Raw genomic sequence first — 27,182 nt, forward strand, 5'->3', positions numbered from 1 at the left:
CCTGTCTACCTGTCTCCCTGTCTACCTGTCTACCTGTCTACCTGTCTACCTGTCTACCTGTCTCCCTGTCTCCCTGTCTACCTGTCTACCTGTCTCCCTGTCTCCCTGTCTCCCTGTCTACCTGTCTACCTGTCTCCCTCTACACCTCTACACCAGCTCTATATCCACTGTTACCTCTAGTCTACTTCTATACCAGCTCCATATACACTGATACCTCTAGTCTCCCTCTATACCAGCTCTATACCCACTGATACCTCTAGTCTCCCTCTATACCAGCTCTATACCCACTGATACCTCTGGCTCTAGTCTCCCTCTATACCAGCTCTATACCCACTGATACCTCTAGTCTCCCTCTATACCAGCTCTATACCCACTGATACCTCTGGCTCTAGTCTCCCTCTATACCAGCTCTATACCCACTGATACCTCTAGTCTCCCTCTATACCAGCTCTATACCCACTGATACCTCTGGCTCTAGTCTCCCTCTATACCAGCTCTATACCCACTGATACCTCTGGCTCTAGTCTCCCTCTATACCAGCTCTATACCCACTGATACCTCTGGTCTCCCTCTATACCAGCTCTATACCCACTGATACCTCTAGTCTCCCTCTATACCAGCTCTATACCCACTGATACCTCTGGCTCTAGTCTCCCTCTATACCAGCTCTATACCCACTGATACCTCTAGTCTCCCTCTATACCAGCTCTATACCCACTGATACCTCTGGCTCTAGTCTCCCTCTATACCAGCTCTATACCCACTGATACCTCTGCTTCTAGTCTACACACATTATTAATGACAGAGAATTGGACTGATAGAGGTATGGAATAGTCAGATCATAAAATATTCATCCTGAATTAGAGAAATACACATGATTTTTATGGAAGTAAAAAATAGGTATACAGTTCAGTGAATACATTACAAACAAATGTTAATAAAGAGACAGATAATGAGAGAATTAACCCATAAAGTACTGTAGAGACTGATAATGAGATAATTAACCCATACAGTACTGTAGAGACTGATAATGAGGGAATTAACCCATACAGTACTGTAGAGACTGATAATGAGGGAATTAACCCATACAGTACTGTAGAGACTGATAATGAGGGAATTAACCCATACAGTACTGTAGAGACTGATAATGAGGGAATTAACCCATACAGTACTGTAGAGACTGATAATGAGGGAATTAACCCATACAGTATTGTAGAGACTGATAATAAGGGTATTAACCCATACAGTACTGTAGAGACTGATAATGAGGGAATTAACCCATACAGTACTGTAGAGACTGATAATGAGTGAATTAACCCATACAGTACTGTAGAGACTGATAATGAGATAATTAACCCTTACATTACTGTAGAGACTGATAATGAGAGAGTTAACCCATACAGTACTGTAGAGACTGATAATGAGGGAATTAACCCATACATTACTGTAGAGACAGATAATGAGTGAATTAACCCATACATTACTGAAGAGACTGATAATGAGACAATTAACCCATATTGTACTGTAGAGACTGATAATGAGGGAATTAACCCATACAGTACTGTAGAGACTGATAATGAGGGAATTAACCCATACAGTACTGTAGAGACTGATAATGAGAGAATTAACCCATACAGTACTGTAGAGACTGATAATGAGGGAATTAACCCATACAGTACTGTAGAGACTGATAATGAGGGAATTAACCCATACAGTACTGCAGAGACTGATAATGAGTGAATTAACCCATACATTACTGTAGAGACTGATAATGAGTGAATTAACCCATACAGTACTGTAGAGACAGATAATGAGAGAATTAACCCATACATTACTGTAGAGACAGATAATGAGTGAATTAACCCATACATTACTGTAGAGACTGATAATGAGAGAATTAACCCATACAGTACCGTAGAGACTGATAATGAGGGAATTAACCCATACATTACTGTAGAGACTGATAGTGAGGGAATTAACCCATACAGTACTGTAGAGACTGATAATGAGGGAATTAACCCATACAGTACTGCAGAGACTGATAATGAGGGAATTAACCCATACAGTACTGTAGAGACTGATAATGAGGGAATTAACCCATACAGTACTGTAGAGACAGATAATGAGGGAATTAACCCATACAGTACTGCAGAGACTGATAATGAGATAATTAACCCATACAGTACTGTAGAGACAGATAATGTGAGAATTAACCCATACAGTACTGTAGAGACTGATAATGAGAGAATTAACCCATACAGTACTGTAGAGACAGATAATGTGAGAATTAACCCATACAGTACTGTAGAGACTGATAATGAGAGAATTAACCCATACAGTACTGTAGAGACTGATAATGAGAGAATTAACCCATACAGTACTGTAGAGACAGATAATGTGAGAATTAACCCATACAGTACTGTAGAGACTGATAATGAGAGAATTAACCCATACAGTACTGTCGAGACTGATAATGAGAGAATTAACCCATACAGTACTGTAGAGACTGATAATGAGGGAATTAACCCATACAGTACTGTAGAGACTGATAATGAGGGAATTAACCCATACAGTACTGTCGAGACTGATAATGAGAGAATTAACCCATACAGTAATGTAGAGACTGATAATGAGGGAATTAACCCATACAGTACTGTAGAGACAGATAATGAGATAGTTAACCCATACAGTACCGTAGAGACTGACGATGAGAGTTAACCCATAATGCGCTGTGATAATGCTGTGGAATTTTCTACCTGGTTCTACCTGGTTCTACCTGGTTCTACCTGGTTCCACTTGATGACATGACTGAAGAGCGCCTTGTTCATGGTAAACCGTAATCCTTTGGCACTATAGACCAGTAGCTGGTTGAAATGTGGTTCTCTTCCTGACCAAGTCAACAGGATCAGTCGTGTTTCTGTCGTTCACCGAGCAGAAATAGACTTGCGGCCCGTTGAGCGGTTTGCATGTGGCTCCACATACATGCCGTTGATGTGAATGTGATGTCGAATAGTGAAAGTCCTTCACACGTGCTGAGAATTCGAGAAGTACGAGGTCCAGTATTCTACAACGTGGCTGTGCAGACACTGAGTAGGTAGGTAGGTAGGTAGGGTAGGGTCTCAGTGTGTAGGGTAGGGTAGGTAGGTAGGTAGGTGGGTAGGTAGGTAGGTAGGTAGGTAGGTGGTGGGTGGCAGGTGGGTAGGTGGCAGGTGGGTGGAGGTAGGTGGGTAGGTAGGTAGGTGGGTGGGTGGAGGTGGGTGAGGTGGTGGTAGGCAGGGTGGGGTCTCAGTGTGTGGGGTGGGGTAGGTGGGTAGGTAGGTGGGTAGGTAGGTGGGTAGGCAGGTGGTGGGTAGGTAGGCAGGTGGGTGGGTGGGTAGGCAGGTAGGTGGGTGGGTGGCAGGTGGGTAGGCAGGTAGGTGGGTGGGTGGGTAGGTAGGTGGGTAGGTAGGTGGGTAGGTAGGTAGGTAGGTAGGTAGGTAGGTAGGTAGGTAGGTAGGTAGGTAGGTAGGTAGGTAGGTAGGTCAGTAGGTCAGTAGGGTCTCAGTAGGTCAGTAGGTCAGTAGATCAGTAGGGTCTCTGTAGGTCAGTAGGTCAGTAGGAACTGTAGGTCAGTAGGTCAGTAGGTCTGTAGGTCAGTGGGGTCTCTGTAGGTCAGTAGGTCAGTAGGGTCTCTGTAGGTCAGTAGGGTCTCAGTATGTCAGTAGGTCAGTAGGTCAGTGGGGTCTCTGTAGGTCAGTAGGTCAGTAGGGTCTCAGTAGGGTCTCTGTAGGTCAGTAGGGTCTCTGTAGGTCAGTGGGGTCTCTGTAGGTCAGTAGGTCAGTAGGGTCTCAGTAGGTCAGTAGGTCAGTAGGGTCTCAGTAGGGTCTCAGTAGGTCAGTAGGTCAGTGGGGTCTCAGTAGGGTCTCAGTAGGTCAGTAGGTCACTAGGGTCTCAGTAGGTCAGTAGGTCAGTAGGTCAGTAGGGTCTCTGTAGGTCAGTAGGGTCTCTGTAGGTCAGTAGGTCAGTAGGGTCTCTGTAGGTCAGTAGTTCAGTAGGTCAGTAGGTCAGTAGGGTCTCAGTAGGTCAGTAGGTCAGTAGATCAGTAGGGTCTCTGTAGGTCAGTAGGTCAGTAGGTCAGTAGGGTCTCAGTAGGGTCTCTGTAGGTCAGTAGGTCACTAGGGTCTCAGTAGGTCAGTAGGTCAGTAGGTCAGTAGGGTCTCTGCGGGGCTGCTGGGAGCAGAGGGAGGTTCAGGTCAGCTACTCGACGCTGTAAGGACTGGACGCAGCTGAACAGAGTTACGATTTACTCCTCCACTCCTCCCTCCTCCTCCTCCTCTCTCACCTCCTCCTCCTCTTCCACCTCCTCCTTCTCTCTCTCCTCTCTCTCCTCCTCCTCCTCTCTCTCCTCCTCCTCCTCCTCTCCTCCCCTCTCCTGGCGAAGGCTCTTGATGACCAGCGCATGCTGTCTATGTGAGGGGAAAGCCGGGGGTTTGGACCCGCTGACCAGCAGTCCCGTGGTGCCCTGCGGCCGTACCACGTGACCCACCCATGTGACCTTCCCCCTCTTCCTCCCCTCCTCCCTCCTTCAGCCCAGCATTTCGTAGCTGGGGGAGAGGGGCCGTTTGGGCCGTTTCCATGGCGCCCGCCAGGTGTTCCCCGTCCGAGGGACGGACCTCCGTAGTCTCCAGGATCATCCTGGGAGATATAGAGGAGTAGAACGTCTGCAGCTTCTTTAACCGGTCGTTGTTGCCGTGGCGATGATGGTGAACGTGGTCGTCGCGACAACCGTCGTCGTCGTCGTGGTCGTCGTGGCGGAGGAGGTGGCTGTTGTCGAGTTCCGTCCCATTGGAGTGCGTGGTTCTGAGCGAGTTCGGTAGACGGACTGGACGGACCTGTACAGAGAGTGGCAACATAAGACAGAAGCTGGACACTAAAGAATAAAGTGATAAAATCAAACTGATTTCAAAATCAAAATCTGTGAAAAGGACAACATCCGCTCACTGTTAAACCATAGATGCAGATGATCAGATACATTGATCTATAAAAAAATGGGCATCCTTTGTAGTTGCGTAGCGATAATACAGAAATGTGTCCAGTCCAACAACGCTCAACTCAGCGGTGTCGCAGGATGGTACACCGGACGGCCATTTTGTATAGTTATAACTCAGTTCTTGCACTGCGTATAAATGATGCTTTTGCTGTTACATGAACTCATCTGTTATTAGTGAAGACTTTAGTGGCGATGAGCACGGATTCCCTTCAATTCTTTTCAATGAGGAACATTTGGAATTGGAATTTGGTTTCCTTTCTGAATTGAAATGGAAATGACCACAATCCTGATACATAACAAACACAACAGAGCCAGTCTGACCTGGCCTTCTCTGGTTGGTTCCAACAGGCGTGGCAGGGGGGTGGAGTCACACAGCTTGGAGGCAGAGCTTTTAGGAGGCGTGACATGGACCAGCTCTCTGTCCCCGAACACGGAGACTGGAACACAGAACACAGAGGCTGGAACACAGAACGCATAGACTAGAACACGGAGACTAGAACACAGAGACTAGAACACAGAGACTAGAACACAGAGACTAGAACACAGAGACTAGAACAGAGACTAGAACACAGAACACGGAGACTGGAACACAGAACACAGAGACTGGAACACAGAACACAGAGACTGGAACACAGAACACAGAGACTAGAACACAGAACGCATAGACTAGAACACAGAGATTAGAACACAGAGACTAGAACACAGAACACAGAGACTACAAAAGAGATTAGAACACAGACCACAGAGGCTAGAACACAGAACACAGAGACTAGAACACAGATACTGGAACACAGAACACAGAGACTGGAACACTTAACACAGAGACTGGAACACTTAACACAGAGACTAGAACACAGAACACAGAGACTAGAACACAGATACTGGAACACAGAACCCAGAGACTAGAACACAGATACTGGAACACAGAACACAGAGACTGGAACACTTAACACAGAGACTAGAACACAGAACACAGAGACTAGAACACAGAGACCAGAACACAGATACTGGAACACAGAACACAGAGACTAGAACACAGAACACAGAGACTAGAACACAGAACACAGAGACTGGAACACTGAACACAGAGTCTAGAACACAGAACTTAGAGACTAGAACACAGAACACAGAGACTAGAACACAGAACACAGAGACTAGAACACAGAACACAGAGACTGGAACACTGAACACAGAGTCTAGAACATAGAACACAGAGACTAGAACACAGAGACTAGAACACAGATACTGGAACACAGAACGCAGTAGCCTAGAACACAGAACTTAGAGACTAGAACACAGAACACAGAGACTAGAACACAGAACACAGAGACTAGAACACAGAACACAGAGACTAGAACACAGAACACAGAACACAGAGACTAGAACACAGAACACAGAGACTAGAACACAGAAGTGTAACAAAGATGGTTTGGTGACCCAAGTCTTGAAGTGTGCTGAGTTCAAACCCAGTCGGTCTCTAACGTAAAGCCCCAGGATGCAAGCTGGTTCTCTGTCAGGGCTGTTGTCTGGGTCCAGCTTCTGCTTTTCTCCAATTACACTCTTCTAATCCTATGTGTGTGTGTGTGTGTGTGTCTGTGTGTGTGTGTGTCTGTGTGTGTGTGTGTGTGTGTGTGTGTCTGTGTGTGTGTGTGTGCGCGTGTGTGTCCTACCTTCAGGAAACAGTGTGATGGCGAGCTCTTCATCAACGAGAGGCGTGGGGAAGGGGAAGGGAGGCACGGGGAGAGAGGTGGAAGAAGGGCGTGTCTCTGTGGGAGGGTCTTCCTGTCTCTTCTTGTCGCTGAGACATTCCTCCTCTGTGGACTGTGGTTGGCTCCTCGGCGGCCGGCTGGACTGCTTAGAGACCTTCTCATTGGCCGGCTCAGTCTACAACACAGTGATTGGCTGAGGCTTGGTACCTGCCGTAGAGCTGTAATATCTACAATGTGTCGTATTGTACAGTATAATTCAGTAGTAGAAAGTATGTAGTGTTTTTACCTGTTGCAGTGTGTGGTGTTGCTCTTCTATAAAGTATAGCATATGTGTAGTGTAGTATATAGTGTGTAGTAGTATATAGTATCAGAGTGTAGTATATAGTATCATAGTGTAGTATATAGTATCAGAGTGTAGTATATAGTATCATAGTGTAGTATATGTTAATAATGTAGTATATAGTATATAGTAGTATATGGTATTATAGTGCAGTATATAGTGTAAAGTAGTATATTGGTTCATAGTTAAGTATATAGTGTACAGTAGTATATAGTATCATACTGTAGTATAAAGTGTATGGTAGTATATAGTATCATAGTGTAGTATAAAGTGTATGGTAGTATATAGTACTATAGTGTAGTATATAGTGTACAGCATTATATGGTATCATAGTGCGGTATATAGTGTATGGAGTATATAGTATTATAGTGTAGTATTTAGTGTACAGTAGTATATAATATTATATTGTAGTATATAGTGTATGGTAGTATATGGTGTTACAGTGTAGTATATAGTGCACAGTATTATATGGTATCATAGTGCAGTATATAGTGTATGGTAGTATATAGTATTATAATGTGGTATATAATATTATAGTGTAATATATTGAATTATAGCGTAGTATAGGGTAGGGTAGTGTAGTGTAGGGTGGTGCAGGGTAGTGTAGGGTAGGGTAGTGTAGTGTAGGGTAGTGTAGGGTAGGGTAGTGTAGTGTAGGGTAGGGTGGTGTAGTGTAGGGTAGGGTAGTGTAGGGTAGGGTAGTGTAGTGTAGGGTAGGGTGGTGTAGGGTAGGGTAGGGTAGGGTTGGGTAGGGTAGTGTAGGGTAGGGTAGGGTAGGGTAGGGTAGGGTTGGGTAGGGTAGTGTAGGGAAGGGTGGGGTAGGGTGGTGTAGGGTAGGGTAGGGTAGGGTAGTCTAGGGTAGGGTAGTGTAGGGTAGGGTAGGGTAGGGTGGTGTAGGGTAGTTTAGGGTAGGGTAGGGTAGGGTAGGGTGGTGTAGGGTAGTGTAGGGTAGTGTAGGGTAGGGTGGGGTAGTGTAGGGTAGGGTAGGGTGGTGTATAGCAGTAGATAGTATCATGGTATAGTATAGTATAGTATGGCACAATATAGTATAGTATAGTATAGTATGGCATAGTATAGTGTAGTATGGTATAGTATAGTATAGTATAATATAGCATAGTATAGTGTAGTATGGTATAGTATAGTATAATATAGCATAGTATAGTATGGCATAGTATAGTATAGTGCAGTATTGTATAGCATGCCATAGTATAGTATAGTATATTACAGTATAGTATAGTGTAGTATAGTATGGTGCAGTATAGTGCAGTATAGTGTAGTATAGCATGGTATAGTATAGTATAGTATAGTTTAGTATAGTATAGTATAATATTGTACAGTATAGTATTTGTGGTATAGTATAGTATAGTATAGTATAGTATAGTACAGTATAGTATAGTGTAGTATATTACAGTATAGTATAGTGTTGTATAGTATAGTATGGTATAGCATTGTATAGTATAGTATAGTATAGTATAGTAAAGTACAGTATAGTATAGTATAGTATAGTATAGTATAGTATAGTATAGTATGGTATGGTATGGTATAGTATAGTATGGTATAATATTGTATAGTATAGTATTTATAGTATAGTATAGTATAGTATAGTATAGTATAGTATAGTAGAGTATAGTAGAGTATAGTATTATAGTTACATCTTGCTGTGTCCTGGCTGCAGGGCTGCTCTTCTATAAAGTATATAGTATGTGTAGGGTAGTGTATAGCAGTAGATAGTATTATGGTATGGTATAGTATAGTATAGTATAGTATAGTATAGTATAGTATAGTATAGTACAGTATTTACATCTTGCTGTGTCCTGGCTGCAGGGCTGCTCTTCTATAAAGTATATAGTATGTGTAGGGTAGTGTATAGCAGTAGATAGTATTATGGTATGGTATAGTATAGTATAGTATAGTATAGTATAGTATAGTATAGTATAGTATAGTATAGTATTTACATCTTGCTGTGTCCTGGCTGCAGGGCTGCTCTTCTATAAAGTATATAGTATGTGTAGGGTAGTGTATAGCAGTAGATAGTATTATGGTATGGTATAGTATAGTATAGTATAGTATAGTATAGTATAGTATAGTATAGTATAGTATAGTACAGTATTTACATCTTGCTGTGTCCTGGCTGCAGGGCTGCTCTTCTATAAAGTATATAGTATGTGTAGGGTAGTGTATAGCAGTAGATAGTATTATGGTATGGTATAGTATAGTATAGTATAGTATAGTATAGTATAGTATAGTATAGTACAGTATTTACATCTTGCAGTGTCCTGGCTGCAGGGCTGCTCTTCTATAAAGTATATAGTATGTGTAGGGTAGTGTATAGCAGTAGATAGTATTATGGTATGGTATAGTATAGTATAGTATAGTACAGTATTTACATCTTGCTGTGTCCTGGCTGCAGGGCTGCTCTTCTATAAAGTATATAGTATGTGTAGGGTAGTGTATAGCAGTAGATAGTATTATGGTATAGTATAGTATAGTATAGTATAGTATAGTATAGTATAGTATAGTATAGTATAGTATAGTATAGTATAGTACAGTATTTACATCTTGCTGTGTCCTGGCTGCAGGGCTGCTCTTCTCTCTCCAGATGGTTTTCTTGGGCAGATTCCATTCACTGGTGTCCAGCTTCTGTCACACACACAACAAACAATACACAACAACAAACAATACACACACTGCAGCTCTCTTTTTTTTTCTGAGAACAGAAGTGAGAGTTTTCCCGATGCTGAGAACGGAATGTTTACGTTTTTAAAAAACATTCTTAGAACGTTCTCTGAATGTTACAAAAAGATTTATTGTGTTTTTTTAAAAAAAATTTATGGAACGTTTTCTTAATGTTCTCAGAGCAATTTGAGAACATGACATTAAATAGAGCCACGAGGAAACCTGCAGGAAACGTTACGCTGAAGTACTGATGTTTCTTAACGTTCTCTGAAATATTGGAGAACATTCCCAATGTCAAACTGAAAATTTAATGTTACCATATTTGAACTTTCATGAAACGTTCTGTTTAAGTAATGAAATGCCAACAACAAAAGACTTCCTTAAATGTTGTGAGAACGTTCCACAGCCAAGAAATTATCTTGTACCAGACCCAGAACGTTGTGGGAAAAGGATGTATGCTAAATAACCATTGGGACAACCGCGCTCTCACCAAGCTCTAATAAACATATGGTTCTCAGAACGTTATACGCTAACTGGGGTGTGTGGACTATAGACCTTGATGCCCCTGGCCCCTTTCTCTCCGCGGGTCAGTTTGCTGAGCAGCAGCTGATAGGAGGCCAGGATGGCAGAAGGCCTGTTATTGGTCAGCATGGTGGTGACATCACTCAGACCGTAACCCAGAGACTCTGTCATGTAGGACAGCACGGATTGGTTCAGATCCTCAGGACGCAGCCTGGAGACAGAGACAGAGACAGAGACGGAGACGCACACACACACACACACACACACACACACACACACACACACACACACACACACACACACACACACACACACACACACACACACACACACACACAGTTGATGGTTTTTAAACCTGAAAACGGTGCCTAGAGGCAGATTGTGAAGAGATGACAGGACAAAGAAATGATGTGGTGAGCAAAGTGTTTAACGGTGTGGAGATGAAACTAGAGGCTTTTGGCCGGACTTTAGCTCTGAGATCGCCCCCAAAACTGACTCGACTCAGGAATGACTCAAACACGTGCAAGTGGGTTATCTGTTCCTGTGTGTAGAGGTCTCTTGGTGTGTGTGTGTGTGTGTGTGTGTGTGTGTGTGTGTACCGTGCTGTGTGTGTGTGTGTGTGTGTGTGTGTGTGTGTGTGTGTGTGCTGTGTGTGTGTGTGTGTGTGTGTGTGTGTGTGTGTGTGACAGTGTGGGTTATCTGTTCCTGTGTGTAGAGGTCTCTTGGTATGTGTGTGTGTGTGTGTAGAGGTTTTCTGGTGTGTGTGTGTGTGAGACAGTGTGTGATACCTGTTCCTGTGTGCGAGTGTGTGTAGAGGTTTTCTGGTGTGTGTGTGTGTGACAGTGTGTGATACCTGTTCCTGTGTGTGAGTGTGTGTAGAGGTTTTCTGGTGTGTGTGTGTGTGACAGTGTGTGATACCTGTTCCTGTGTGTGAGTGTGTGTAGAGGTTTTCTGGTGTGTGTGTGTGTGTGTGACAGTGTGTGATACCTGTTCCTGTGTGTGAGTGTGTGTAGAGGTTTTCTGGTGTGTGTGTGTGTGTGACAGTGTGTGATACCTGTTCCTGTGTGCGAGTGTGTGTAGAGGTTTTCTGGTGTGTGTGTGTGTGTGACAGTGTGTGTTACCTGTTCCTGTGTGTGAGTGTGTGTAGAGGTTTTCTGGTGTGTGTGTGTGTGTGACAGTGTGTGTTACCTGTTCCTGTGTGTGAGTGTGTGTAGAGGTTTTCTGGTGTGTGTGTGTGTGTGTGTGTTACCTGTTCCTGTGTGTGAGTGTGTGTAGAGGTTTTCTGGTGTGTGTGTGTGTGTGTGTGTGTTACCTGTTCCTGTGTGTGAGTGTGTGTAGAGGTTTTCTGGTGTGTGTGTGTGTGTGTGTGTTACCTGTTCCTGTGTGTGAGTGTGTGTAGAGGTTTTCTGGTGTGTGTGTGTGTGTGTGTGTGATACCTGTTCCTGTGTGTGAGTGTGTGTAGAGGTTTTCTGGTGTGTGTGTGTGTGTGACAGTGTGTGTTACCTGTTCCTGTGTGTGAGTGTGTGTAGAGGTTTTCTGGTGTGTGTGTGTGTGTGTGTTACCTGTTCCTGTGTGTGAGTGTGTGTAGAGGTTTTCTGCCCTCATTGATCCATTTCTCCTCCATCGCTGATCTGATTGTCGGCCGTTTAGAAGGCTCTGGTTCCAACAGGGACAGAACGAAACCTACTGCACCTGAAGAGAGGGGGAGAAGACGAGAGAGGAGAGGAGAGGAGAGGAGAGGAGAGGAGAGGAGAGGAGAGGAGAGGAGAGGAGAGGAGAGGAGAGGAGAGAGGAGAGGAGAGGAGAGGAGAGGAGAGGAGAGGAGAGGAGAGGAGAGAGGAGAGGAGAGGAGAGGGAGGAGAAGAGGAGAGAGGAGGAGAGAGGAGAGGAGAGGAGAGGAGAGGAGGAGAGGAGAGGAGAGGAGAGGAGAGGGGAGAGGAGAGGAGAGGAGAGGAGAGGAGAGGAGAGGAGGAGAGAGGAGAGGAGAGGAGAGGAGAGGAGAGGAGAGAGAGAGGAGAGGAGAGGAGAGGAGGAGAGAGGAGAGGAGAGGAGAGGAGAGGAGAGGAGAGGAGAGGAGAGGAGAGGAGAGGAGAGGAGAGGAGAGGAGAGGAGAGGAGAGGAGAGGAGAGAGGAGGAGAGAGAGGAGAGGAGAGGAGAGAGAGAGGAGAGGAGAGGAGAGGAGAGGAGAGGAGAGGAGAGGAGAGGAGAGGAGAGGAGAGGAGAGGAGAGGAGAGGAGAGGGAGAGAGGAGGAGAGAGGAGGAGAGAGGAGAAGAGAGGAGAGGAGAGGAGAGGAGAGGAGAGGAGAGGAGAGGAGAGGAGAGGAGAGGAGAGGAGAGGAGAGGAGAGGAGAGGAGAGGAGAGGAGGAGAGGAGAGGAGAGAGGAGGAGAGAGGAGAAGAGAGGAGAGGAGAGGAGAGGAGAGGAGAGGAGAGGAGAGGAGAGGAGAGGAGAGGAGAGGAGAGGAGAGGAGAGGAGAGGATGGGGTGGAGAAGACGAGAGAGGAGGAGAGAGGAGAGGAGAGGAGAGGAGAGGAGAGGAGAGGAGAGGAGAGGAGAGAGGAGAGGAGAGGAGAGGAGAGGAGAGGAGAGGAGAGGAGAGGAGAGGAGAGGAGAGGAGAGGAGAGGAGAGGAGAGGAGAGGAGAGAGGAGGAGAGGGAGAGGAGAGGAGAGGAGAGGATAGGGTGGAGAGGAGAAGAGAGGAGAGGAGAGGAGAGGAGAGGAGAGGAGAGGAGAGGAGAGGAGAGGATGGGGTGGAGAGGGGGAGAGAGATTAATTGAATTGGGTCTGAAATGTACTCATTATCACCACGGTAACAGAACCTGTACTCATCACCGTGGTAACACAACCTGTACTCATTATCAACACTGCAATAAGACCTATACTCTTTCTCGCCATGGTAACAGAACCTGTAATCATTATCACCACGGTAACAGGACCTGTACTCATCATCACCACGTTAATAGGACCTGTACTCATTATCACCATCGTAACATGGTGATACGTAACATTGCAAAAATCAGAAATTTTCTGTCCAAAAATGACGCAGAAAAATTCATCCATGCTTTTGTTACTTCTAGGCTGGACTACTGCAATGCTCTACTTTCCGGCTACCCGGATAAAGCACTAAATAAACTTCAGTTAGTGCTAAATACGGCTGCTAGAATCCTGACTAGAACCAAAAAATGTGATCATATTACTCCAGTGCTAGCCTCCCTATACTGGCTTCCTGTTAAGGCAAGGGCTGATTTCAAGGTTTTACTGCTAACCTACAAAGCATTACATGGGCTTGCTCCTACCTATCTTTCTGATTTGGTCCTGCCGTACATACCTACACGTACGCTACGGTCACAAGACGCAGGCCTCCTAATTGTCCCTAGAATTTCTAAGCAAACAACTATAGAGTTCCATTTATGGAATGGTCTGCCTACCAATGTGAGAGACGCAGACTCAGTCTCAACCTTTAAGTCTTTACTGAAGACTTATCTCTTCAGTAGGTCCTATGATTAAGTATAGTCTGGCCCAGGAGTGTGAAGGTGAACGGAAAGGCTGGAGCAACGAACCGCCCTTGCTGTCTCTGCCTTGCCGGTTCCCCTCTCTCCACTGGGATTCTCTGCCTCTAACCCTTTTACAGAGGCTGAGTCACTGGCCTACTGGTGTTCTTCCATGCCGTCCATGGGAGGGGTGCGTCACTTGAGTGGGTTGAGTCACTGACGTGGTCTTCCTGTCTGGGTTGGCGCCCCCCCCTTGGGTTGTGCCATGGCGGAGATCGTTGTGGGCTATACTCGGCCTTGTCTTAGGACGGTAAGTTGGTGGTTGGAGACATCCCTCTAGTGGTGTGGGGGCTGTGCTTTGGCAAAGTGGGTGGGGTTATATCCTGCCTGTTTGGCCCTGTCCAGGGGTATCATCGGATGGGGCCACAGTGTCTTCTGATCCCTCCTGTCTCAGCCTCCAGTATTTATGCTGCAGTAGTTTATGTGTCGGGGGCTAGGGTCAGTCTGTTACATCTGGAGTATTTCTCTTGTCTTATCCGGTGTCCTGTGTGTATTTAAATATGCTCTCTCTAATTCTCTCTTTCTCTCTTTCTTTCTCTCGGAGGACCTGAGCCCTAGGACCATGCCTCAGGACTACCTGGCATGATGACTCCTTGCTGTCCCCAGTCCACCTGGCCGTGCTGCTGCTCCAGTTTCAACTGTTCTGCCTGCGGCTATGGAACCCTGACCTGTTCACCGGACGTGCTTGTTGCACCCTCGACAACTACTATGATTATTATTATTTGACCATGCTGGTCATTTATGAACATTTGAACATTTTAACATCTTGACTATGTTCTGTTATAATATCCACCCTGCACAGCCAGAAGAGGACTGGCCACCCCTCATAGCCTGGTTCCTCTCTAGGTTTCTTTCTAGGTTTTTGGCCTTTCTAGGGAGTTTTTCCTAGGGAGTTTTTCCTAGCCACCGTGCTTCTTTCACATGCTTTGCTTGCTGTTTGGGGTTTTAGGCTGGATTTCTGTACAGCACTTTGAGAATATCAGCTGATGTACGAAGGGCTATATAAAAATAAATTTGATTTGATTTAACAGGACCTGTACTCATTATCACCACGGTAACAGGACCTGTACTCATTATCACCACGGTAACAGGACCTGTACTCATTATCACCACGGTAACAGGACCTGTACTCATTATCACCACGGTAACAGGACCTGTACTCATTATCACCACGGTAACAGGACCTGTACTCATTATCACCACGGTAACAGGACCTGTACTCATTATCACCACGGTAACAGGACCTGTACTCATTACCACCACGGTAACAGGACCTGTACTCATTATCACCACGGTAACAGGACCTGTACTCATTATCACCACGGTAACAGGACCCTCACTCATTATCACCACGGTAACAGGAAGTGTACTCATTATCACCACGGTAACAGGACCAGTACTCATTACCACTACGGTAACAGGACCTGTAATCATTATCACCATGGTAACAGGACCTGTAATCATTATCACCACGGTAACAGGACCTGTACTCATTATCACCACGGTAACAGGACCTGTACTCATTATCACCACGGTAACAGGACCTGTACTCATTATCACCACGGTAACAGGACCTGTACTCATTATCAACACGGTAACAGGACCTGTACTCATTATCACCACGGTAACAGGACCTGTACTCATTATCACCACGGTAACAAGCTCTGTTTGTTGTGCTGACATGGCTGTGTGAGGTGAGTAGCGTTTCTGTGTGTATGTGTGTTTTTGTGAGAAATGTGTGTGTGTGTGTGTGTTTTTGTGACAAATGTGTGTGTGTGTGTGTGGTACCTTTGCTGATATCATTGGGGATGGATCCTATCTCTCCATTGACCATCTGTGTGTGTGTGTGTGTGTGTGTGTGTGTGTGTGTGTGTGTGTGTGTGTGTGTGTGTGAGTGAGTGTGTGTGTGTGTGTGGTACCTTTGCTGATATCATTGGGGATGGATCCTATCTCTCCGTTCACCATCTTCTGATGCAGCTGTTTGATGTTAAACGGCTCGACAGTGAAAGGCAACGTCCCAGTCAGCATGGCGAACATACTGACCCCCCTAAACAACATTACAATATATTACATACTGACCCCCCTAAACAACACTACAATATATTACATACTGACCCCGCTAAACAACATTACAATATATTACATACTGACCCCCCTAAACAACACACAATATATTACATACTGACCCCCCTAAACAACATTACAATATATTACATACTGACCCCCCTAAACAACATTACAATATATTACATACTGACCCCCCTAAACAACATTACAATATATTACATACTGACCCCCTAAACAACACACAATATATTACATACTGACCCCCCTAAACAACATTACAATATATTACTTACTGACCCCCTAAACAACACACAATATATTACATACTGACCCCCCTAAACAACATTACAATATATTACATACTGACCCCGCTAAACAACACACAATATATTACATACTGACCCCCTAAACAACACACAATATATTACATACTGACCCCCCCTAAACAACATTACAATATATTACATACTGACCCCCTAAACAATTACAATATATTACATACTGACCCCCTAAACAACACACAATATATTACATACTGACCCCCCTAAACAATTACAATATATTACATACTGACCCCCCTAAACAACACACAATATATTACATACTGACCCCCCTAAACAACATATAATTACAATATATTACATACTGACCCCCCTAAACAACACATAATATATTACATACTGACCCCCTAAACAACACACAATATATTACATACTGACCCCCTAAATAACACAGAATATATTACATACTGCCCCCCCCAAATAACACAGAATATATTACATACTGACCCCCCCCTAAATAACACACAATATATTACATACTGACCCCCCCCCTAAATAACATATAATTACAACATATTACATTCTGGACCCCCCCTAAATAACATATAATATATTACATTCTAGTACTGACCCCCCCTAAATAACATGTACTTTATAACATACAACATGTTAGGCAGCGTGGCAAACATCCTCACACCCCTAATTTATAGATAATTTAACACATGGAGCATTCTAGTCAGCATACTGACATACTGGTATTAATACATAGTAACAATCATCAGCATACTGTACAACATGGGACATAACACATATGACATACAACACGTGACATACAACACGTGACATAAAACACGTGACATTCAACACGTGACATAGAACACGTGACATACAACATGTGACATACAACACGTGACATAACACATGCGACAGACAACACGTGACATAGAACACGTGACATACAACATGTGACATACAACACGTGACATACAACACGTGACATAAAACACGTGACATACAACACGTGACATACAACACGTGACATACAACACGTGACATAGAACACGTGACATAAAACACGTGACATAACACACGCGACATACAACATGTGACATAGAACACGTGACATACAACACGTGACATACAACACGTGACTTACAACACGTGACATACAACACGTGACATACAACACGTGACATACAACACGTGACATAAAACACGTGACATAAAACACGTGACATACAACACGTGACATAGAACACGTTACTCACACGGACCAGACGTCGATCTTGGGTCCATACTTGCTGTGGGCAAGCAGCTCGGGCGCGGCGTAGGCTGGGCTTCCACACTGGGTGTTCAGCAGCTCAGCAGACTCTCTGTCTACCTTCAGAGTGTTGCTGAGACCGAAGTCTACACACACACACACACACACACACACACACACACACACACACACACACACACACACACACACACACACACACACACACACACACACACACACACACACACACACACACACACACACACACACACACACACACACACACACAGACAGACACACACCACACCACACACACCACTATAACCACACAGAGCCACAGCGGGAGTCAGAACTGAGATGGTTAATCCAGCCATAAACTCAACCCACAACCATGGTAACCATAGTAACCCCTTCACCCTAACTCCGGCCCTAACCATCTCAGCATGCCTCATTTAACATCAGTGTGTCTCTCTCTGTGTCTCTCTGTGTGTGTGTGTGTGTGTGTGTGTGTGTGTGTGTGTGTGTGTGTGTGTGTGTGTGTGTGTGTGTGTGTGTGTGTGTGTGTGTGTGTGTGTGTGTGTGTGTGTGTGTGCGTGTTTTTGCATGTCCCTCCAGTTGTTTAATGTCCCATACAGAGACACTGTGCCTGTCCAGAGCGGTCTCCATGACAACACCACTGACCCAGTTAATCCAGGATGTTATAACAGCATGGCTCCATGACAGCTGGGTGGAACACCACTGACCCAGTTAATCCAGGACGTTATGTCAGCATGGCTCCATGACAGCTGGGTGGAACAACACTGACCCAGTTAATACAGTTAATCCAGGATGTTATAACAGCATGGTTCCATGACAGCTGGATGGAACACCACTGACCCAGTTAATCCGTTAATCCAGGATGTTATAACAGCATAGCTCCATGACAGCTGGGTGGAACACCACTGACCCAGTTAATCCAGTTAATCCAGGATGTTATAACAGTATGGCTCCATGACAACTGGGTGGAACACCACTGACCCAGTTAATCCAGGATGTTATAACAGCATAGCTCCATGACAGCTGGGTGGAATACCACTGACCCAGTTAATCCAGGATGTTATAACAGCATGGCTCCATGACAGCTGGGTGGAATACCACTGACCCAGTTAATCCAGGATGTTATAACAGCATAGCTCCATGACAGCTGGGTGGAACACCACTGACCCAGTTAATCCAGTTAATCCAGGATGTTATAACAGTATGGCTCCATGAGAGCTGGGTGGAACACCACTAACCCAGTTAATCCAGGATGTTATAACAGCATGGCTCCATGAGAGCTGGGTGGAACACCACTGACCCAGTTAATCCAGTTAATCCAGGATGTTATAACAGCATGGCTCCATGACAGCTGGGTGGAACACCACTGACCCAGTTAATACAGTTAATCCAGGATGTTATAACAGCATGGTTCCATGACAACTGGATGGAACACCACTGACCCAGTTAATCCAGTTAATCCAGGATGTTATAACAGCATGGCTCCATGACAGCTGGGTGGAACACCACTGACCCAGTTAATCCAGGATGTTATGACAGCATGGCTCCATGACAACTGGGTGGAACACCACTGACCCAGTTAATCCAGGATGTTATAACAGCATGGCTCCATGAGAGCTGGGTGGAACACCACTAACCCAGTTAATCCAGTTAATCCAGGATGTTATGACAGCATGGCTCCATGACAACTGGTTATATAACATTCTAGTACTGACCCCCCCCCCCGTAAATAACATGTACTTTATAACATACAACATGTTAGGCAACGTGGCAAACATCCTCACAGCCCTAATTTATAGATTTTATACCACATAGAATATTCTAGTCAGCATACTGACGTACTGGTATTAATACATAGTAGCAATCATCAACATACTGTACAACATGTGACATAGAACACATGTCAACATGTGACATAGAACACATGTCAACACGTGACATAGAACACGTGACATACAACACGGACCAGACGTCGTACATGAAGAAGATCTCACAGCTTCCCTTCCAATTTCAACGCTTTATGTATGCTTCTGTTTTTAGCACTTAAATGTAGGTGTTAATTCTGCATGGTTACAGGGTTAATTCCACTTGGTTACAGGGTTAATTCCACTTGGTTACAGGGTTAATTCCACTTGGTTACAGGGTTAATTCCACTTGGTTACAGGGTTAATTCTGGATGGTTACAGGGTTAATTCCACTTGGTTAAAGGGTTAATTCTGCATGGTTACAGGGTTAATTCCACTTGGTTACAGGGTTAATTCCCCTTGGTTACAGGGTTAAAACAGAAATAACTCAAAGGTTAACAGTTGAGTCATTAATTCTGAGTGGTTAAGGTTAAGGCGTGTAGAATATCCATATCTCAGGAAATCGTTCGGGATTATTGATTATTGATGTTTGATGGCCCGAAAGCCAATTTTACCTGATTGAATCTCTGTACAATATGATCTTGTTGCCATCTGATGCACATTCAGATGTCATAAATCAACACTGCAGAGTTCTCCCTGTCCTCTGCCGGGCCCTGATTATATTACTACTGATGATATCTGGAAATGTGCATATACACCCTGGCCCATCTACTGTTGCTAGCACCAATCCTGACTGGTGCTCTCATTTCTGCTCTCGTAAAAGCCTGGGGTTTTTCTGCACGTCAACACTAGACATTTATTACCAAAAATGTATCAATTGAAAGTGTGGGTTCACAGATCTATTTAGGGGGGTCAGTACTAGAATGCTATATGTTATTTAGGGGTCAGTATTAACCTTTCTGGTTATAACCTTTTTCAGCAATACAGATCTTCCAAAGGTGGTGGAGCGGCAATCTTTACCAAGGATCACCTTCAGTGCTCGGTTACCTCCACCAAGTCTGTCCCCAAACAATTTGATTTGCTGGTTTTGAGCATTAAACTTTCAAATAGCTCTTTGTTGACTGTTGCTGGGTGCTATCGTCCTGGATCAGCACCAGCCTGTACACTACCTGCCCTAAGCTCTCTCCTGGCTAATTACACCAAGTCTGAATTTGTCCTGCTAGGTGACAAACTGGGACATGCTTAAACCACCTGACCAAGTCCTAAAGCAATGGGACTCCCTAAATCCTTCTCAGATTATCACCAATCCCACAAGGTATGACTCCAAAACACCCAGAAAAGGCTACTCTCCTCGATGTTATCCTCACAAATAATCCTGATAGGTATCAGTCTGGTGTTTTCTGTAATGACCTTAGTGATCACTGTTTTACAGCCTGTGTTCGTAATGGCTGCTCAGTGAAGGTTAGGGTTATGGTTAGGGTTATGGTTAGGGTTAGGGTAATGGTTAGGGTTAGGGTAATGGTTAGGGTTATGGTTAGGGTTAGGGTAATGGTTAGGGTTAGGGTTATGGTTAGGGTTAATGACCTTAGTGATCACTGTTTTACAGCCTGTGTTCGTAATGGCTGCTCAGTGAAATGACCTGTCCTGATTTGTCATAGACGCCTGCTAAAAAACTTGAAGCAAGCCTTCCTTCATGACCTCCATGCCTTTGTAAATTGGTATAGAATCAGCTCCATGCCTTTGGAAATTGGTATAGAATCAGCTCCATGCCTTTGTAAATTGGTATAGAATCAGCTCCATGCCTTTGTAAATTGGTATAGAATCAGCTCCATGCCTTTGTAAATTGGTATAGAATCAGCTCCATGCCTTTGTAAATTGGTATAGAATCAGCTCCATGCCTTTGGAAATTGGTATAGAATCAGCTCCATGCCTTTGTAAATTGGTATAGAATCAGCTCCATGCCTTTGTAAATTGGTATAGAATCAGCTCCATGCCTTTGTAAATTGGTATAGAATCAGCTCCATGCCTTTGTAAATTGGTATAGAATCAGCTCCATGCCTTTGTAAATTGGTATAGAATCAGCTCCATGCCTTTGTAAATTGGTATAGAATCAGCTCCATGCCTTTGTAAATTTTTATAGAATCAGCTCCATGCCTTTGTAAATTGGTATAGAATCAACTCCATGCCTTTAATGGCTCCATGCCTTTGTAAATTGGTATAGAATCAGCTCCATGCCTTTGTAAATTTTTATAGAATCAGCTCCATGCCTTTGTAAATTGGTATAGAATCAGCTCCATGCCTTTGTAAATTGGTATAGAATCAGCTCCATGCCTTTGTAAATTGGTATAGAATCAGCTCCATGCCTTTATAAATTGGTATAGAATCAGCTCCATGCCTTTGTAAATTGGTATAGAATCAGCTCCATGCCTTTGTAAATTGGTATAGAATCAGCTCCATGCCTTTGGAAATTGGTATAGAATCAGCTCCATGCCTTTGTAAATTGGTATAGAATCAGCTCCATGCCTTTGTAAATTGGTATAGAATCAACTTGATAACCTCTGTTGAAGACGCTTGGACCTTATTTTTTGATATTTTCAGTGGTATTGTTAACAAACATGCCCCCATAAAGAAAATTAGAATTTAAAACAGGTTCAGCCCCTGGTTCGACCGTGATCTTGCAGAGTTACTCCACCTCAAGAATTGCATTTGGCGAAAGCCTTGGCACACTCATACTTAGGCTGACTGGCTCTCGTTCAGGCAAATGAGTAATAAGTGCACTCAGGCTATCCAGAAGGACAAAGTTAGTTACTTTAATTAAGGAGCAGTTCTCTCTCTGGGTCGAACCCTAAGAAGTTCTGGAAAACGGTTAAAGACCTGGAGAATAAACCCTCTTCCTCACAGCTGCCCATGTCCCTTAATGTTGATGATGTGGTTGTTACTGACAAGAAGCACATGGCTGAGCTTTTTAATCACCACTTCATTAAGTCAGGATTCCTATTTGACTCAGCCATGCCTCCTTGTCCATCCAACATTTCCTCATCTCCCAGCCCCTCTAATGCAACTAGCCCTGAGGGCTCCTCCCTCTTTTTCCCCTGCCCTGCTACAAAGTTTCTCCCTGCAGGCGGTCACTGAGACCAAGGTGCTAAAGGAGCCCCTTAAACTTGACCCCGAAAAACCATCTGGGTCAGATGGTTTAGACCCTTTCTTCTTTAAGGTTGGTGTTTTCCAACCTGGGGTGGCAGGTAGCCTAGTGGTTAGAGCGTTGGGCCAGTAACCAAAAGGTTGCTAGATCAAATCCTGAGCTGACAAGGTAAAAATCTGTCATTCTTCCCCTGAACAAGGAAGTTTACCCACTGTTCCTAGGCTGTCATTGTGAGTAAGACTTTGTTCTTAACTGACTTCCCCTAGTTAAATAAAGGTTAAAATGAAAGGTTGCAGCCCCTATCATCACTGAGCTTATCTTTGACCTGTCTCTCCTCTCTGGGGAGGTTCCCATTGCTTGGAAGGAAGCCACGGTTCATCCTTTATTTAAAGGGGGAGATCAAGCTGATCCTAACTGTTACTTTGCCCTGTTTATCAAAAGTGTTCAAAAAAACTTGTCAATAATCAACTGACTGGCTTTCTCGATGTCTATAGTATTCTCTCTGGTCTGCAATCTGGTTTCCCCTCATGTTATGGATGTGTCACTGCAACCTTAAAGGTCCTAAATGATGTCACCACTGCCCTTGATTCTGAGCAATGTTGTGCTGCTATTTTTATTGACTTGGCCAAAGCTTTAGATATGGTAGACCATTCCATTCTTGTGGGCCGGCTAAGGAGTATTGGTGTCTCTGAGGGGTCTTTGGCCTGGTTTGCTAACTACCTCTCTCAAAGAGTGCAGTGTATAAAGTCAGAACATCTGCTGTCTCAGCCACTGCCTGTCACCAAGGGAGTACCCCAATTCTTGATCCTAGGCCCCACGCTCTTCTCAATTTACATCAACAACATAGCTCAGGCAGTAGGAAGCTCTCTCATCCATTTATATGCTGATGATACAGTCTTGTACTCAACTGGCCCCTCCCCGGATTTTGTGTTAAAAGCTCTACAACAAAGCTTTCTTAGTGTCCAACTGGTTTTCTCTGTATTTAACCTTGTTCTGAACACCTCCAAAACTAAGGTCATGTGGTTTGGGTAGAAGAATGCCCCTCTCCCTACAGGTGTGATTACTACCTCTGAGGGTTTAGAGCTTGAGGTAGTCACCTCATACAAGTACTTGGGAGTATGGCTAGGTGGTACACTGTCCTTCTCTCAGCACATATTAAAGCTGCAGACTAAGGTTAAATCTAGACTTGGTTTCCTCTATCATAATCGCTCCTCTTTCACCCCAGCTGCCAAACTAACCCTGATTCAGATGACCATCCTACCCATGCTAGATTATGGAGAAATCATTTATAGATCGGCAGGTAAGGGTGCTCTCAAGTGTCTTCATGTCCTTTACCATTCAGCCATCAGATTTGCCACCAATGCTCCTTATAGGACACATCACTGCACTCTATACTCCTCTACAAACTGGTCATCTCTGTACCCGTCGCAAGACTAACTGGTTGATGCTTATTTCTAAAACCCTCTTAGGCCTCACTCCCCCCTATCTGAGATATCTACTGCAGCCCTCATCCTCCACATACAACACTCGTTCTGATGCAGCCCTCATCCTCCACAAAAAACACTCTAACTGGACAGTTTTATCTCCATCTCTTCATTCAAAGACTCCATCATGGACACTCTTACTGACAGTTGTGGCTGCTTCGCGTGATGTATTGTTGTCTCTACCTTCTTAGCCCTTGTGCTGTTGTCTGTGTCCAATAATGTTTGTACCTGTCACACCCTGATCTGTTTCACCTGTCTTTGTGCTGGTCTCCACCCTCCTCCAGGTGTCTCCCATCATCCCCACTATCCCCTATGTATTTATACCTGTGTTCTCTGTTTGTCGGCTGCCAGTTCGTCTTGTCTCGTCAAGCCTACCAGCATGTTTTTCCCCATGCTCCTGTTTTTCCTATTCTCTGTTTTCTAGCCCTCCCGGTTCTGACCATTCAGCCCGCCCTGACACTGAGCCCACCTGCCTGACCATTCAGCCCGCCCTGACACTGAGCCCACCTGCCTGACCATTCAGCCCGCCCTGACACTGAGCCCACCTGCCTGAACATTCAGCCCGCCCTGACACTGAGCCCACCTGCCTGACCATTCAGCCCGTCCTGACACTGAGCCCACCTGCCTGACCATTCAGCCCGACCTGACACTGAGCCCACCTGCCTGACCATTCAGCCCGTCCTGACACTGAGCCCACCTGCCTGACCATTCAGCCCGCCCTGACACTGAGCCCACCTGCCTGACCATTCAGCCCGCCCTGACACTGAGCCCACCTGCCTGACCATTCAGCCCGCCCTGACACTGAGCCCACCTGCCTGACCATTCAGCCCGCCCTGACACTGAGCCCACCTGCCTGACCATTCAGCCCGCCCTGACACTGAGCCCACCTGCCTGACCATTCAGCCCGCCCTGTACCTTTCAGACTGTCACGTCCTGACCAGTATAGAGGATATTTTGTTATTGTAGTTTGGTCAGGACGTGGCAGAGGGTAGTTGATTTATGTATTACGGGGTTTTTTTGGTCACTGGTTTATGTTTGTATTTCTATGGGTATGTTCTAGGTTAGTTTTTCTATGTTTAGGTTTGGGTGCTGGACTCTCAATTGGAGGCAGGTGTTTCTAGTTGCCTCTGATTGGGAGTCCTATAAATAGGTGGGTAGTTATTTGTTAGCACTGCTTTTTGTTGAGCCTGCTACTCTGTTCCTGTCGTTAGTTTGTTTATTGTTTTCTCCGTGGTGGTTCTCATTTTTATAATAAAGATGTTGAGCACGCAACCCGCTGAGCCTTGGTCCCATTCTCTCTTCCACGACAGGTGTGACACAGACTCTGACCTGGTTAATGAACTTCTGCCTGTCCTCGACCTGCCTACTGCCTGCCACTTTTATTTTAATAAATACCAGAGAGTCCAACCATCTGCATCCTGCGTCTGCATCTCGCCCTGTGTCGTTATAGATTAATCGTTCAGCAGTCTTTGTTGTTATAGTACCATGTTTTGTGCTGCTGCCATGTTGTGTTTCTACCATGTTGTGTTGCTACCATGCTGTGTTGTCATGTGATGCTGCCATGTTGTGTTGCTACCATGCTGTGTTGCGACCATGCTGTGTTGTCATGTGATGCTGCCATGTTGTGTTGCTACCATGCTGTGTTGCTACCATGCTGTGTTGTCATGTGATGCTGCCATGTTGTGTTGCTACCATGCTGTGTTGTCATGTGATGCTGCCATGTTGTGTTGCTACCATGCTGTGTTGTCATGTGCTGCTGCCATGTTGTGTTGCTACCATGCTGTGTTGTCATGTGATGCTGCCATGTTGTGTTGCTACCATGCTGTGTTGTCATGTGATGCTGCCGTGTGTTGTCGTCTTAGGTCTCTCTTTATGTAGTGTAGTATTGTCTCTCTTGTCGTGATGTGTGTTTTGTCCTATATTTTTTATTTTAATCCCAGCCCTCGTCCCCACAGCAGACATTTTGTCAGACTGTCATTGTAAATGAGAATTTTAGAATTTACTGACTTGCCTAGTTAAATAACTTGTTTTTATAAAATGGCTATGATTTGGAAAAGGCTTACAACAAAATAATAAAAAAAAACAATGCCCTATTACCATAGAGAATCAATAAGTACGCTTGCGGCTTGCTAAAGCGTTGTGATTGGCCGTGGTGCAGTAGTCTAAAAGACATGTATGTATCTGGTTCAATCCGACAGTCCCGACTTTCCTTATTCTCTCTTTTGTGAGCACCGAGGATGACATTTTCCAACGTTCTGGGGACCTTTTCAAATATCACCCTCTATCTTCATGGATCAGCCTGGCTACATGTGTCTGCTATATAATGCATATCTATCTTTATGGATCAGCCTGGCTACATGTGTCTACTATATAATGCATATCTATCTTTATGGATCAGCCTGGCTACATGTGTCTACTATATAATGCATATCTATCTTTATGGATCAGCCTGGCTACATGTGTCTACTATATAATGCATATCTATCTTTATGGATCAGCCTGGCTACATGTGTCTACTATATAATGCATATCTATCTTTATGGATCAGCCTGGCTACATGTGTCTACTATATAATGCATATCTATCTTTATGGATCAGCCTGGCTACATGTGTCTACTATATAATGCATATCTATCTTCATGGATCAGCCTGGCTACATGTGTCTACTATATAATGCATATCTATCTTTATGGATCAGCCTGGCTACATGTGTCTACAATATAATGCATATCTATCTTTATGGATCAGCCTGGCTACATGTGTCTACTATATAATGCATATCTATCTTTATGGATCAGCCTGGCTACATGTGTCTACTATATAATGCATATCTAGACAGAGCCATGCGTACCAACAATCTTGATGTTGTTGTGTTCATCCAGGAGGAAGTTCTCAATCTTCAGATCCCTGCAGACAAAGTGAAACACAAAGAGAGACCACCGATCTGTAACACTCCAGAGCTGCATTCAGGAGACAAAGAGGACCTTAATAACAACAGACTCATACATTTCCTCAGTGAAAACAATGTACTGAGCAAATGTCAATTTGGCTTTTTACCAAATTACCGTACGACAGACCACGTACTCACCCTGCACACCCTAACTGACAAACAAACAAACCAAAACAAAGGCAAAGTCTTCTCATGCTTTGTTGATTTCAAAAAGCCTTTGACTCAATTTGGCCTGAGGGTCTGAGGGTCTGAGGGTCTGAGGGTCTGAGGGTCTGAGGGTCTGAGGGCCTGAGGGTCTGAGGGTCTGAGGGTCTGAGGGTCTGAGGGTCT

General features: G+C 44.5%; 1 protein-coding gene across 1 annotated transcript; it reads right to left on the bottom strand.

The window, feature by feature from the left end:
• Positions 1-4,445: 4,445 nt before the first annotated feature.
• On the bottom strand, positions 4,446-17,652 carry LOC123724064 (hormonally up-regulated neu tumor-associated kinase). Its single transcript, XM_045719543.1, has 8 exons — positions 17,443-17,652; positions 15,746-15,873; positions 11,839-11,968; positions 10,310-10,487; positions 9,635-9,718; positions 6,700-6,913; positions 5,351-5,466; positions 4,446-4,871 (listed from the first exon to the last, which is right to left on the bottom strand). The coding sequence occupies exons 2-8, from the start codon at positions 15,861-15,863 to the stop codon at positions 4,446-4,448; spliced, it is 1,266 nt and encodes a 421-aa protein (XP_045575499.1). The 5' UTR covers positions 15,864-15,873; positions 17,443-17,652.
• Between the last annotated feature and the right edge of the window lie 9,530 nt (positions 17,653-27,182).

The sequence above is a fragment of the Salmo salar genome, chromosome ssa06, assembly GCF_905237065.1.
Source record: "Salmo salar chromosome ssa06, Ssal_v3.1, whole genome shotgun sequence".
Classification (NCBI taxonomy): domain Eukaryota; kingdom Metazoa; phylum Chordata; class Actinopteri; order Salmoniformes; family Salmonidae; genus Salmo; species Salmo salar.

Bases quoted from the DNA above. Each gene is read 5' to 3' on its own strand.
- LOC123724064 (XM_045719543.1), bottom strand. From the start codon at position 15,863: ATGTTCGCCATGCTGACTGGGACGTTGCCTTTCACTGTCGAGCCGTTT. The intron at 10,488-11,838 runs GTAACACACACA...CTCTGTCTCCAG, and splicing joins ACACTCACACACAGGAACAG to GCTGCGTCCTGAGGATCTGA. The intron at 9,719-10,309 runs GTCTATAGTCCA...TGTGTGTGACAG, and splicing joins AAGGGGCCAGGGGCATCAAG to AAGCTGGACACCAGTGAATG.